This window comes from Uloborus diversus, chromosome 1 (assembly GCF_026930045.1).
Source record: "Uloborus diversus isolate 005 chromosome 1, Udiv.v.3.1, whole genome shotgun sequence".
Lineage (NCBI taxonomy): Eukaryota > Metazoa > Arthropoda > Arachnida > Araneae > Uloboridae > Uloborus > Uloborus diversus.
Window position 1 is genome coordinate 118,525,374 of NC_072731.1, and position 15,985 is coordinate 118,541,358.

General features: G+C 30.3%; 1 protein-coding gene across 1 annotated transcript in view; it reads left to right on the top strand.

The window, feature by feature from the left end:
• LOC129231748 (aconitate hydratase, mitochondrial-like) overlaps positions 1 to 15,985 on the top strand; it is a gene marked incomplete at its 3' end in the record, with an annotated part of 101,417 nt that overhangs the window by 44,938 nt on the left and 40,494 nt on the right. Inside the window, 5 exon segments of the mRNA XM_054866111.1 lie at positions 1,906 to 1,944; positions 4,166 to 4,246; positions 4,415 to 4,507; positions 5,849 to 5,918; positions 6,110 to 6,250. Of these exon segments, the coding sequence (XP_054722086.1) occupies positions 1,906 to 1,944; positions 4,166 to 4,246; positions 4,415 to 4,507; positions 5,849 to 5,918; positions 6,110 to 6,250 (424 nt within the window).

Genomic DNA, 15,985 nt, shown 5'->3' on the forward strand with positions numbered 1-15,985 from the left:
TGCCGATTTTTACCGGTTATAACCAGTTTCTGCCACTGGCATGGCAAAAACTAGTTTCTGCCGGCAGAAAGCCAACCCTGAGTTAAAGATGCAGTTAAAGTATTTTTATCCCTTTCGGATGGGGCCCGGGCACCCCCCTAAAAATCCGCTACTCTGTACTTTACATTTGGTTAATTTAGAACTTCCACTCCCAAACCCAACTAATTTTTGTCTAGTGCAAATTTTGATTTTACAAACATCAAGTGATTAATTTGCTAAATTTATCCACTTAAAAATTAATCTTTTGTTTCTTTATCAGCAATTATTTATTGTTTTTAGTTTTAAGATAAATACATATATTTATATTCTTTTACTATACCATCTTTGAATATGAATTTGAAACATCCTACCAATCAGCCAAATTTTGCATCTGAAAATTCGAACTTTCAAGTTAAATCCCCCCAAAAAAAATCGACAGAACCTACTGATAAAAAAAAAGACTTTATTTTTTTTTAAATGATTTTAAATTGTTATCAAACTGTTATTACCAGTTGAAAATGTGGTATTATTTGCAGCCTTTTCCATTTCATCAATGTCACATGTAATGCAAAATATTTTTGTTTTGCTGTAATTGAGCAGCAAGCTTTACCATATAGCATTCGCCTTCAGCTAACAATATATCTTTTTATTTACACATTGGTAAACAATATACAACATATTTATCGAAAATAGAAAGTTATTTTTAGTTAATATAGTTTAGTTAATTTAGTCAATATAGTTAATTGTATCGCTCAATAAATTGTTTCGCATCGTGATGAAAAGCAACATCAGCAGATCATATGCCAATGCAAATTATCATCTATTTTTTTATATTCCTTTACCATACCAAAAAATATGCTTTCATTGAGATTGAATTTTAAAAAAATGTTGAGAAATCCATAAAAGCGTGTTTACTATCGCAGGATAAGCTAATATCTCTATTAGTGTGTTTTCATGTGTGAGAGTGAATATTCTGTTACGTGACGCCATTTTGAAAAACATATTGTTTTTTAAAAAATGCTTCAAACTTACAATTAAATTTTTTAAAAAGATTAAAAAATTCCAAATATAGATTTATAATTAGAAATTTATTATTTACCTAATAATCGCGCATAAGAATCGTCCTTTTTTGAGATCAAAATTTTTGTAAAGCTCTATCGCTTAGCATCAAAATTAGGATTTTCGTTTCTTTTTTCAAGCAATTTATTTTTTGCTGGTATTCTTGAACAAGAATTATGTTTTCATTTATTTTTGAAAATATTTTTTATTCTTAAGAAAAGATCTCAGCACTGTAAAATAATCTATTTCAACAAATAAGAAATGAATAAACAATCATAAATTGATCACTTACCTTTTGAACAAAAATTATGTAATTTTAAGTGACTCCTCTTCTTCAATTTTACGCTTTCCAACATGTGATGGCAGAGCAGCCATTGCAAGGCAGGTGGAACGTGTAGGGTTCAAAGTGCAAATGAGGGTAAACTGCTGCAGCTGAATTTTTCCCTCTAGCGGTAGGGAAAAGAGGTGGGGTAAAAGAAATACATTGGGGTAGCTGGTGATCGATGACACATTTTTTTAATCGCAACTTTTGCAACTTTAATCGCAGCATGGTGAGTGGCGAGTGGTGACTGCTAATTTTCAGCTTTAAAATAGACAAGACTCTAACTTCCTAAATTTTCAAAAACTAAATTGAATATTTCTTTCAATGCAAACTATTCAAATAATGAAAAGTGAGCTGTTTTTTTTTTATTTTATTTATTTTATTTTATTTATTTATTTTTTTGTGGGGGGGGGGGGGTAATTTTAAAAAATACATAATCTTGAAAGATGCAGTATTTTATCCTTCAAATTTTATCTTCAAAAATTTTATTTTTCATGTCGTTTTAGATGGCTATGCTCCAGTTTATTTCAAGTGGTCTCAAAAAGGTACTTGTTTTATATGTCAAAATTTGTTTGTCAAGTTTAACTGTATTTCAAATGGGAAAAAAAATGTCTTTAGATTTTTTTTTTTTTAATTCAAAGATATTTTTTTAATTATTAATTTTCATCACTAACTGATTTTACCCGTTTGCATTCAAAATATGATTTTAATGCTTAGTCACAAAATATTATATTGATTAGCTGAAAGTTATTCTTGAGTTCTGAGAAATGTATATAATTGAAAATTGATATATATATACAGTGAAATCCCGTTACAACGAACTTCAAGGGAGCGCAAATTTTGTTCGTTGTAACGGGAATTTCGTTGTAATGGAATTCAAATAATGTAATGGCAGTTATATAGGGACTGAAAATGTAGTTCGTTGAAACGGAAATTTCGTTGTATTGATATTCGTTGTAACGGAATTTCACTGTATATATATATATATATATATATATATATATATTCATTAAATAAGAATTAAAAAATTTTACCATTATGTAGAAATAAAATTATTAAAAGCAAAGTAATTAAACACTAATAACCAATATTGTTTCATAGTTGTCATTTATATTGATTTAAAGATAACTGCAATAATCCTAAGTAGTGATGTAAAATACCCGGGTATTTATTTGTAGGGGTAAATACCCAGGGTATATACCTGGGTAAATACCCAAAATGGGTATTTACCCGGTTATTTATTTCAAAAATTTATATTCAACTAAAATACTTTTCTGTATGTATTCCACTATGTATATATACAGAGTGTTTTGTTTTAACCTTCAAGACCTCTATTTTTGCAACTGTTAGTCCTAGATGCATACTTAAAATTGCAAAAATGTTCAAAATCAGATGCAGACTTAAGATATTGAAAATTTGAAGTAAAAATAAAAATGAGTAAAAAAATACAAATTTTAACTTTTTACACGGGTTCCAGATAATCTGACTTATTGATAGTTAGGGAAATAATCTCTACTGAAAAACAATTACAAAAAAAGTTTGACATTAGTACGACCAATATTCACTGAGATATGAAACGCAGCGTTTTGTAACTTACACCATTTTACACTCGCCGTCAGTAACATCTTTTGGGGGAAAATATTGCAGTTAATGAGTGTTTATATAAAATTATATGTGTGCAGAGTGATTTTTCAAATTGTTCAAGGTTTTGCAGCGTGTTTTGCGTATCACGGCATAACATTTGCATGAATTTTTGAGTAGAAATGAAAAATGTAATACCTTGTGTTTTTTACTTTGCCAACCTGTGATTATTCTGAAAGGGTAATAAGTTCTAATCTCATCTTCTGCATGGTCCCTTAAAACTTTCAAATGGAATATCTACTTGAGTTTTCATTGCACAAATGTTAAGTTTTTTTGTGTCAGTAAGTTTTAAATTCAGATCATTTCTCTAAATATAAGTTAGGGGACCTAGAGCCGTATAAAAAGTTAAATTTTGTAGTTTTTGACTCATTTCTATTTTTGCTTCAAACTTCCAATATCTTTACTCTGCATCTGAATATTTTTGCAATTGGAAGTAAGCATCTAGGACTAACGGTTGCAAAAATAAAGGTCTTGCAGGTTAAAACGAAACACCTTGTGTAACCAACTATATACAAAACAAGAAATTTTTCCCTAAAATTTGTATTTTGATCACATATTTAAAGAATTATTGTGTGAAACAACTCAGCAATCTAATATGATATTCACATTAAATGTGTTGGATATGCCTAATCAATGTTGATAGCCAAATTTCACATATAAAAAGCAATTCTACAAAAAGTAAAAAGCTTAACTGGTTACAAAAAAAAAAAAAAAAAAAAAAAAAAAAAAAAAACATCTTCTTCAATTATGGCATTGAAAAGAAAGATTCTTTGGTTCGTGATATGTTTCTTTCATAATTTCATTAAGTCTTTCGATAAAAAATATTATAAACTGTGTAATACATATGTATGTATCAGTTTTACCAATTATTTCATATTTAGATTTAAAAAAAAAATTCTCATTCACTTTTTGCATTTTTTTGTAAAATACCCAGTTTTTGGGTATTTACCCAGGCCTTGGGTAAATACCCGGGTAAATACCCAAAAAATATTTACCTACCCACTGGGTATTTACCCGATCCACATCACTAATCCTAAGTAAAACTATGTAATTAGATAAATAGCATTTATCTTGTTAGGTGTTCTTTTATTTTGCTCTAAAAATTAGTTATTTTGTTCTATGTAGGTTGCTGTTCCATCAACAATACACTGTGATCATCTGATTGAGGCTCAAGTTTCTGGTGACAAAGATTTACATCGTGCTAAAGTATTTTTTTTTTAAAGTCTTGTTTTGTGTGATGTAATATTTTCATATCCTTACGTTTAAACTTGTATGGTGTCTTTGGAAATTTATTTGCAATAGCATCACAATATGATATTGATTGTAAAAACTGTTAACTATTTAAGTTAAAATAATTTGTTCAATTTTTCATAGGACATAAATAAAGAAGTTTATTCTTTTCTTGAAACTGCTGGGGCCAAGTATGGTGTAGGATTTTGGAAACCAGGAAGTGGAATTATCCATCAAGTATGATTTTTAAGAATATTTAAATGTTTATAGTTCAGTTATTTGCTCATTTTTTTTTCAATTAAATTGATTTTTCGCAAAACATTTATGCTTTTCAAGTTTAAATGATCATTTTGAAGCATAACGTCATACTGTAGATTTTTTGATGAGCTGTTTGTTCTAAATAATCCTCCTGACTACTGGAAATTTAAACAAGAATAAATAAATAAAATGCAATTATTCCTGTTCAAAATAAAGTTTTGACAATTTATCCAATATTTAGAACTTATTTAAACATTTATTTGCCTGCATTTGTTTAGTATTTAAATATTCAATAATGCTAAACCTGAAGATTTTTCAAAAAAGTTATAAAGTAAATGTACTTCAAAAGATTCAAACTAATGTATGAATTTTTTGAACTGCAGAATATTAGACTTTGAACTTCAGATAGTTATTTTTAATACGAAGTTTTATTTGTAGTCACATAAGTTCTATTGTAATGTTTCTGTGCATAAAACTGAAATTTTATTGTTGATTTTTTTTTTCTTTTTGAAAAATAAGTAATCTTGAAAATTGTGTTATAAGTGCAATTCTGGGGGAAATGTTTTAGACTGTTTAGTTAAATATGAAATTTATGCCTATACAGTGAAGTACCGTTTATACGTTTCTCTTTTATACGTTTTTATCAATTATACGTTTTTTGGATTGATCCCTGCAGAGTCTAATACACATTAAAGTGTACCTATTATACGTTTCTTCATTTATACGCTTTTTTCATGCAGTCCCTTCAAAAACGTATAAACGGTGCTTCATGCTATTTCTATAAATGCTTGACTACTAATGTCACTTTTGGACTTACTTAATGCAGCAGTTATATTAAGTAAGTGGAATAGATTGAATGTGTAAATGTAAATACATGACTGAAATGGGGTTTTTAAATGGCTTTCTTTTAATGCATAATTAGTAACGAATTGAATTGCTGAATGAAAAATATTCCCTTTTTTTGTAACCTTAAAACTTATTCGAGTATTCTTAGTTTTTGAAAATGTAAGCTTCTTTTAGTCATTAATAATTTAACAAATTGGGTTTAGTATCTTGTTGAAGATAATTTTGTCATTCATTAGTGTTTTTGATTAATTCAATTGTTTTAATTTTAATTGGTCTTTGTGAAATGAAAAACCCTTCTGTGGATTTTTAACAACATGTTTAAAAACATTTCACTGTAGGACCTAAATTATTGTCCGGTGCAGTTCAAGTGTGGCTCGTTTAAAGATAATGCTTGCCTTGTATTCGACTGCATACAATTTTTTCTATTGTACTATTTATTTTTGACAAATAACTGATATAATGTAAATTTTGTAGATAGTACTTGAAAACTATGCTTTTCCTGGTGTGTTATTAATTGGAACAGATAGCCATACTCCTAATGGAGGTAAGTTTCTTATTTTGTCTATCAATATGTGTGTGAAAGTTATTCTTTTTCTTTTTTTTTTTTTTAAACAATTATTTCAACTACATTCAACTGATTATCTTATTTTAGTTATTTACTTTTTAATAAAAAACGTCTGGTGTTTATGATGCTTTTCAATTGAAAACTGAAATTTTGTATTGCTTGTCTTGCAGGTGGCTTAGGTGGCTTGTGCATTGGTGTTGGCGGTGCTGATGCTGTCGATGTCATGGCTAATCTTCCATGGGAGTTGAAGTGCCCAAAAGTAATTGGTGTTAAACTTACTGGCCAACTAAGTGGATGGACTTCTCCAAAAGGTAACGGAATATTTTATGAGTTTAATGAATTTATAAGTAAGAGTGTTTTCAGTTATGATACCTCTTCTCAGGACTTTTAGGAGGTTTATTCTCCTTTAAACACTAGACGGTTCTACCCCCTGCTCACTAATGCTGACCAATTCCTGAAGATCACTTCACAATATTATTTCGTACAAAAAGAGTTTTTTCTTTCTGCTTGGTAGAATCAAATTAAAGTACACCACAAGTTAGTCACATTGCGTATATTTTGCATACTTTTTACATTTCGGGAGAGAAAAACTTTATATTTACTCTTTACATCCTCTGGAACTCTGTTCGAAACATTTCTCGACATGTTGCTGAAGTGTTCATTTAATTGTGCAGTCAAACAGTGTTCCTATGCTCCTTACAAACTCCTTATAAACTCCTGCTTTTCAAGAAAAGAAAATAAGGGCCCTTAACTCCTGAATTTTGCTATTATCTCCTTACAAACTCCTTATTATTATTTTTTAAATTCTACCTGACCTTAAAGATTTTCTTCTATCTCCAATCCGATACAAGTGATTACACTGTACCAAATTTTCATCTATTAATACCGGAAATCCGATTTTTTCGTTAGACTATTTTCTTAGCCACATCTGAAAATTTTCCAACTTTCTGATGATTATTTCGATAATTATTAATAATATAACATCTTGTAGACTTGTTAAAATACCATTCTAAACTTTTTTTTGCTTTAAAAAATTCTTTTATTTGCAGTTTTTACAATTTTTACGCTTTCATTTTGATTAAAGCAATCTGTTTGCATTCAATATAAGAATCGAATTTTTCTGATCTTTGATGCTTATTATGCTTTTTTGGTGGGCAAATAAATGAAATTTCTTTTTATTCCTATAAAAATCACAAATTTAAAATTTTCAAGCCAAATTCTGTGTCTTTTATGAGAGTCAAAAAGTCAAAATCTAAATCGCTGCTAATTTCATTTTTACTTCAATTACGCTGATTGTTATTGATAATAATTTTATTATAGAGACGTACGGAGTAGCACTTTGACCGAGTATTGGCCATTACTCGGCTGAGTACTGAGTTACCAAGTATCAATTATGTTTTAAGAAGAACCACCGACACATATGTGATGAATTTTTAACTTATTGGAATAGTAGTATAGACCTCCTTGTCCATATAATAGTTTTTAAAACTAAATTCCTGCTAAAATTTAACTATGCATTATTTAAAAAATTTTGTTTATGTCAGAAATTTTACAAAAAAATTATTTTTAAAATTAAAAATTTATAAATAAAACGCATGATTAATCAAGCTGGAATTAAAACAAATTATACCAATCTATTATAGTTCTAGTCCGCCAAACATAAATAATTTTTAAAAGCAATTAAAACAAACATGTCTGCAGGAACACTGCAGACACGTGATTCTGCGTTACAAGGAACGTCTTTTTCAGTGCATAATATGTGAGATAAGGAATGTAAAGACATTTGTCAAAAAAATCTGACTTTTGTCGGATGCCTTTAAATCCACGAGCTCTCATTTTGTGCATTGAAAAAGGAATTCCTTGTAATGCCAAAACACGTGTCTGCACCTTGCTTTTAATGTTGTTTTATTTCCTTTTATTTTTAAGCAAAGCTATTTTTATATTTTTTTAAACTAATTTTTGTTTGTAGCAAAAATCCATTTTTAATATAAAAATTCCATATTTTCTTATACTTACCTTTTTTTGCACATTTTTTAATAAATAAGTTTTATTGACTTTGGGAACATTAAAACAAAGAGTTATTCCATTGAAGCATTACAAACTTCATTATTCTTAAAATTTAAATTTGACTTGTAAATGATTGCATAATATTATGTATGCTTGTGCTTTTTTATAAATTTTAATATCTGTCTTGGACAATATTCAATTTTTTGCAACTACTCGGTATTGGCCTAGTATCTGACCAAAATTTGGCCAAGTACTGAGTACTCAATATGTCTCTAATTTTATTGTAGAGCTCTAAAATGCAATTCTAAAATAATTTACTTAAATTCTCTTATGTGCCGTTCTTAATACTTTTAAAGCGTTCATTTTGAAAATCGCAATCTCTTTGCGTCCGCCATGGGTATAAAATGTTTTGCTTTTATGATGCCTATTGTGCCTTGTGAAGAGGCAAAGAAATTAAGTCCATTTGTATTTTTATTACAATTATTAATTTGAAAAGGTATTTGCAAAATTAATGCTCTTTAACACTAGAACCGCGGGCATGGGTCAATTTGACCCAAAGTTTAAAATGGGTTCCTTGATGTTTAGAAACAGGTAAAAAATATTTTTGATGAAAAAGAGTAATACTAAGATTACACAATATAGTATTAAGATATAAAATTCTGCCCCAGTAACTTTAATCAATTATTTATTTCACTTTGGCTTTCACTTCCCGATCAACTAAACCGTACCCTTCACAAATTTCTGATAAACAAGAACGGATCTTTCGTAAATTGTTTATTAAAAGAGCAAACCTGAAAGCAAAATAACGCATATTGCATATTTCCGTGTATAAAACCGATAATTTGGGGAACCTTTTTTAAAGTCAAATTAGATGGATCAGCTTATACAAAATCTCCTAATTTTGCAAAGAAAAATATATTGGCACTCTTGTGATGCTCCTGCAAGTGATAAATAATTGCTACTGCCAAATAAATATAATGCTTGTTTGTTTCTTGGAAAGAAATTAACAGATGAAAATGTTTGGTTTTAAGTAATTTTGTTTGTTTTATCACAGTTTTTATAGCAGCAGTGTTGTCAACTTTTTAAGTTTTCTGAAAAAGCTTTGGTAAGCACTTTTCTCCCCACTCATGATTTAATAAACAATGATAATAGTAATATATATCAGCGAAATGAACTTAGAACTGCAAATGGATAGTAAGGGTGGGGAAAAAATATGATCTCTTCAGATGGGTTACCAACTTCAAAATTATTGTCACTTAGCGTCTGGCAGCATCTGGCGTTAAACCTTTATAATGACTTGATTAGAAAATATTCTCATTATTTTACCAGCTTGCCCATATTTGTGTTTTTATGCTGCGGTGTCTACATTTTGAAAAATGCAATCTTATAACATCCGATATGAGAATAATATTTTGTTCTTTTTCCAAGTTTACTTTGCTTTATTAGGATAGTAATAAATAAAAAATCTCTTTATTTTTGTTAGAATGCTCATTTCAAGTTTTTAAAGCATAAATCCTTTTTATCAGTCAAAAATTAAAATGCTAAATTGATGGTTTAATTTAGGACTCTAAAATGGAATTTTAAAATAATTTTATCAGAAATATTTCTTTTACAAGCCGTTTTAATACTTTTGAGAATTGTCATCTCTTTGCATCCGCTATGGGAATCCGATTTTTTGAATTTTTGATGTTTAATACGCTTTGTTTAGAGGTAAACAAATAAAATCTCTTTTTATTTCTGTTAAAATCAAAGAATTTATAAGTTTTAAAAGAAATTCTGTGCTTCTTAAGAGTGTCTTGGGTCAAAAAGTAAAATGTTGAACCCTTGGCTGGTTTTTTTTTTTTTTTTTTTTGTTACAATTATTTTCAATACTGTACAGAAAAATTTCTAGTACAATTTAACATAATGTAGAATGGTAGATAAATATTGATACTTGAGAGAGCGATCCCCCCCCCCCCAGCTAAATACTAGAAAAACACCCCAAAATGATATTCTCAACATAGAAGAGGAAAACACTCAACTTTAAGTTTAAATGATGCAGTTTGTGCCATCTCTAAATTCTAAAATTTTGTTTTAACATTTTTTTTTTTTTTTTTTTGCAAAATATTTGACTTTTCACAAAATTAATTCATTTTTCCAAAAGTTATTTGATTTTTCACAAAAAACGGACCTTGTGAAAAATCCTGCCTGGACAGACCACTGCTAGATATGGAAAACCATTCACTATGCACTTTGTGTCAGCATCTGCGGCAATCCAGAATTTTATCCCAAACTTGTCAGGCTTATTTGGCATGCATTGCTTAAACTTGCATCTGGCTTTTGTGGGAAAGAGTTGTTCATGAACTGTAATGCAGTCTTGCATAATATAGACGAACGTGCGAACGGCGTTCGCAGAAAATTTTTGGCTCTGCAGAAATTTTTTTTTCAAACAGCAAACGTTGATTTAAAAGAATTTTTTTTTTTAAAGGGAATTTTCAAGAAAATCCCAGAGTTTATTTCTGTTAAAGCCTTTCTCCAAAAGCCTTTTAAAGCACATGTGTAAAAAAAAAATAAATGTTTTGGCAGTTTTCTTCAGTTGGTGAAAAATAAGCAAACTATGTGTTATTGTAAAAAAAAATTAAATGATTTAAAGCACTTTTTTTTTGTCTCTTTCATTTTCGAATATAAATTTAATTTTTTATTCAAGGGTGAGTTAGGCAAAATAATTATTTGCAGAAAATTTTCCAGTTAGGATTTGTGTTTGCAGAAAGCTTTTCATTTTATTAAGTCTGCTGTAATGTAGGGTCTGGATTTATAACAATTGATAGAATTTTCTGTAAAAATGTCGCAAATTTTTGAAATTAGACATTTGTCCGTTTTCAAACCTTCTGATCTGGTTGTTTTTTGATAAAGCGTAAAAATCTCAAAATTTCTGTAAACCTGTCTCTTGCCGTTGTTTCACGAAAAAAGGAGGACCCCAAACAGTTGACCATAAACTATCAAGTTCAAGGCCTTTTGAGTAGTATAAACCTCAAGCATATAAAATTGGAATAAATACATACATTTCTTCTAATTTTAGGGCCCAATCTGTGTTTCCTAGCTGTTTATGAGCTTCTTCAGTTCACATTATGTGATGAAGCATGCTTTCATTTATGAATAGTCTCCATGAGCCGGACGCAAATTCATCATCAATATTCCGCTTTTCGTACGGGCTACTACTATGTCGGGCTACAGGTTTCTTTACAAACATTATGTTGAGAAATTCTTCCACAATCGTTAGTTTTAGAAGACATAATTTTCCATTTTGATCCATCTATCCCAAAAATTTTTCAGTTTTTTTTTCAGCTTTGGTGTAATATTTGGAGATTTTATTTTACTCTTTTTTCCTCTTGCCTTTGATGTTTCACATTGGTTATCGGATTAGTGATTCATGTCATTGTCTGATTGGGTCGCAAGATCAACCGATAAATTATCATCTGACGATTCATTCTTCGCTAAATATGTCATAGTCATAATTTTCATCTTCAGACTCATTTTCCGACAACTCTTACATGTTCTCAAGAGCTTCCTTGACCGAAAGCAAACTACGTTTTCTTGACATTTTCTGCCAAGACCGAGAATGGTTTGCAACTAGCAGTATAAACGCAGCTCTGTCAGATAACAAAAGAAAGAGAAATAGCTAGCTTTTCTTATCAGTAACCTGTCAACGTCTATGACCTTGACCCATTTAACTTGCGGAGCCTTATGTAGGTCCTTTTCATACCAAATGGGGAGCTGTTTTGACTGTTTCCGATTCCAAGAATCGTTTTGTTTTGCATCTACTTAGCGAAGGGTCATTCTGACTCTTAGCATGGTTTTAGGTAAAAGAATTAATATCTCGAAAAAAAAAATTCTGAGTGGCTAATTCTTTTTCAGGCTAATATTTATACAATTTGAGAAAAAGTCAATAAATAATAAGTCATTCCGCTTGTAAAATTTCTGACAAAAATGGAAATAAAATTTGATTTGGGTCAGATTGCCACTAGTGATGTTCCGGATATCCGTATCCGTATCCGTATCCGCGGATATCCGGGGGGAATAAAGATCCGTATCTGTATCCGTTACTTTTTTGGCGGATCTTAAACGGATCTTTTCTATTCTAAAAATTCTTTAATATTTGAATAAAGGACTCTAATTCCGTTTAAATTAGGTTTTATTCCCTAATTAAATTATAAGGAATCATTTCCGAAGCCAATTTCTACCCCCCGTCGCAAAAAGGAAGGGGTAATAAGTTTTAAAAGTGTGTATCTGTGTGTCTATTTGTGGCATCGTAGCTCCTAAACAGATGAACTAATTTTGATAGTTGCTTTTTTCGTTCAAAAGGTGACTTGCTCGAAAGTGTTTTTAGCTTGGCCTCGTTTTTGTAGAACTTTAATTACTGGAGTTATTAATTAAAAACCGACTTAACGTTTTTAACAATTATGGTAGTAAAAGCTATCGGTACGTAAAAATATTGGCCCTGATTGAAAGAACGAAGTTTTCTGCGTTTCATATTTATTTGGAACTTTCAAGTTATATACAGTAGGAGCTATCTTGATAAGTAAATTTTAAATGCTTTTCTAAGCCTTTATACGCGTGATTGGTAGCGATTTCATAGTCGGAAGATAAGGAGAAAAAAACTCAATGATTTAAAATTTCTATCTGCTGTCAGTTCATATTTGTCAGCAATGCGTGTTCTGACCCGCGAAATTCAGCTCAATCTGAGGTCGGCCCTCTGGGATATGTTTTTTTTTTTTTTAAACTTAATATTGGTTTTTGTTATTGTTGTTATGTTATACTTCATTTTGGTTTTTCTTGGCATCCTTCAAAAAAGTGAGACTAAATTCTCTATTCGCTGTTTGTAAAGGTGTTCCCGGCTCTGCTATTTCATCGGTCGGGGTAAGTCGGGTGAAATGAGTCAGCGCTGCATTTATGCTGAAATAAAATGCGAAAAAAAAATTCTAGCCTGTCCAGAAGCAGCTTTACATTCTTGCTCCTGTATCCTACATCCACCAAACTGTCTAGAAATAAGCTTACTCCCCCTCAATTTTAACGGATATTTCTTCAAAGAGTAAATTATAGTCTTGATTATATTTTTTGAAGAAACAGTGCCATTACCCTAACGGGAATACCTTCCGTAGCAAATTCTGCACTTGGGTAGTTGGTTTGGATAAAAACATTTTGAGATCCGTATCCGTATCCGTATCCGCGGATCTTGCCTCTATTGATCCGGATCCGTATCCGTATCCGCGGATCTACTTTTTTAACGATCCGGCACATCACTAATTGCCACCTACCGCGGTTTTAGTATTAAGAGTGTTGAATGTCAGAAAGTTAAGTACGGAATTGCTGGGTGAAATTTATTTTTGTTTCTTCTTCATTAAGTGTTTTAATAAAAATGTAACATCTATAGTTGATTTTTTGGATTTAAAAAAAAATCTGACATTTTTATTTGAATTAGTTTTTTTTTTAAATGATTTTAAAAATCTGTGGATATTATTTACAAAACATTAATAAACATAACCAGGGTTGCCACTAGAGATGTACCGAGTACTCGGTAACTACTCGGTACTCGGCCAAATTCTGATGAGATACTCGGCCAATACCGAGTAGTTGCAAAAAATTGAATATTGTCCAAGGCTACTACTACGTCCACTAAAATTTATAAAAAAAAGAGCAAGCATTATATTCTGCAATCATTTACAATTAAAATTTATAAATCAAATTTAAATTTTGAGAATAATGAAGTTTGTAATGTTTCAGTGGAATAAATCTTTATTTTAATGTCCCCAAAGTTAATAAAACTTATTTATTAAAAATTATGCAAAAAAGGTAAGTATAGAAAATATGGAATTTTTATATTAATAATGGATTTTTGCTACAAACAAATATCTTAATATATAAAAATCATTGTCCTGAGATAACATGTATATATACATATATATATATCAACGCACAGCCGAAACCACTGAAGCTTCAGACTTGAAATTTGGCAGGCATGTCCGCATGATTACAAAAGTAACCACTAAGAAAGGATTTTTCGAAATCTCAATTAGTTCGGGAGAAATTAATTAAAACCCCTTAATTTCTGCGAAACTAAAAACCTGTCATTGAAATTCAAATCCCTTATTTTCGAAGGCTTTCCTCCATTCAAATCATTATTCAGTACTTCATCTCAACTTTTGGTCGATAGCGAACTATAAATTTGATATTGTTTTTGTTTCTCACGTGATTCTTCGAGGCTTTTCTCAAGTCAAATCATAATGTTTCTGTGTTTTGCTTTTATTTTTTCAAAACTAGAAACGAAGTTTTTAAGAACATCATCACAGGGGGACTATCCTTTTGAATTTAGAAGCGTGCAGTTTCCTGTAAAGTTTGCTTTGCAATAACCATTAATAAGTCACAAGGACAGACATAAAAAGTAGCAGGGATCGATTTAAGAGAAGACTTTTTTTCACACGACCATTGTTATGTAGCTTGCTCCAAAGCCAGTTCATCAAGCAGTTTAATAATTTTAGCACCAGAAAAAGAAGTAAAAATGTTGTATACAAAGAAGTTCTAGCTTAAACATAGGTATAACAATAAAATGTGGATGACCTGTGTTTTCAAAGATAATCAATACTTTAAAAGGATCGTTAATAACAGTTAAAGATTGGTTAAGGACAAAGGCATATATATATATATAAGGAGTCCAGGGTCCCCGGGATCCTCCCCAAATTAGAAAAAGTTATAGGTAATAAGTAATTATTATAGGGGATTTTCGAAACTAGGTGCACCAAGCACTGTTAACCCCTGCTAATTCCATTACCCGAGCAATGCCGGGTACGGGAATGCTAGTTAGTTATAAAAAACATAAAAATACCTTCGCTTAAAAAATAAAAGAAAATAAAACAACGTTAAAAGCACAGTGCAGGAACACTGTAGACACGTGTTTTGGCGTTACAAGGAATTCCTTTTTCAATGCACAAAATGGTAGCTCGTGGATTTAAAGGCATCCGACAAAAGTCGGATTTTTTTGTCGAACGTCTTTACATTCTTTAGCTCACATGTTATGCACAGAAAAAGACGTTCCTTGTAACGCAGAATCACGTGTCTGCAGTGTTCCTGCACATTTGTTGTATTAAAATTATTTATGTTTGGCGGACTAAAACTATAATTGATTGTTATACAGTGAAACCCCTCTTATGCGGACAATTTTTAATTCCTCAGTTCCAAAGCAAATAACATTATTAAACCCCTGTCCTGCGGACAAAAAATTGTTCTGTTAAAGTCCGCATTAGAGGGATTTTACTGTAATTTGTTTTAATTACAACGTGAAAAATCATACCTTTTATTTATTTTTAATTTTAAAAATAATTTTTTTGTAAAATTTTTGACACAAAATTGTTTATATAATGCGTAATTGAATTTCATCAGGAATTTAGTTTTAAAAACTATTATATGGACAAGGAGGTCTATACTACTATTCCAATAAGTTCAAAATTCATCACATTTGCATCAGTGGTTCTTCTTAAAACATAATTGGTACTTGGTAACTCGGCCGAGTAGTGAAAGGCCAAGTACTCGGTAATCGGCTACTCGGCCAAAGTGCTACTCGGTACGTCTCTAGTTGCCATCCCACAGGGAAACCTGCACAGGGAATTCGAAAATCAACAAGAAAACAGGGATTGTTTTATTTAACATGTATCTTGAATTCCATGATAATTTAATTTAGAGTATGAAATTAGTCGTCAATTTTCTTTGTTCTGCTTAACCTTGACACATTTAGGTCCAAGTAATGAGTGGTTAAGAGAAGGCTTTTTTTTTTCTTTTTTAACTTGCATAAAACGATAAATATATTCAATCATTATGCTATTATTTCAGTTATGAATTCTCATTTATTTCCCCTTTTTTATTTATTAATTAATTTTTAGTTTCGATTTGATTCCATGTGGTGAAATTATCAAGATATTAATGTTCTTTTTCAAACATCAGTGTTGGCTCGTTTGTAATGCTTCAGTTTCAAACAGGGAAAACAGGGAATTTTTTTCCCAAAATTGAGT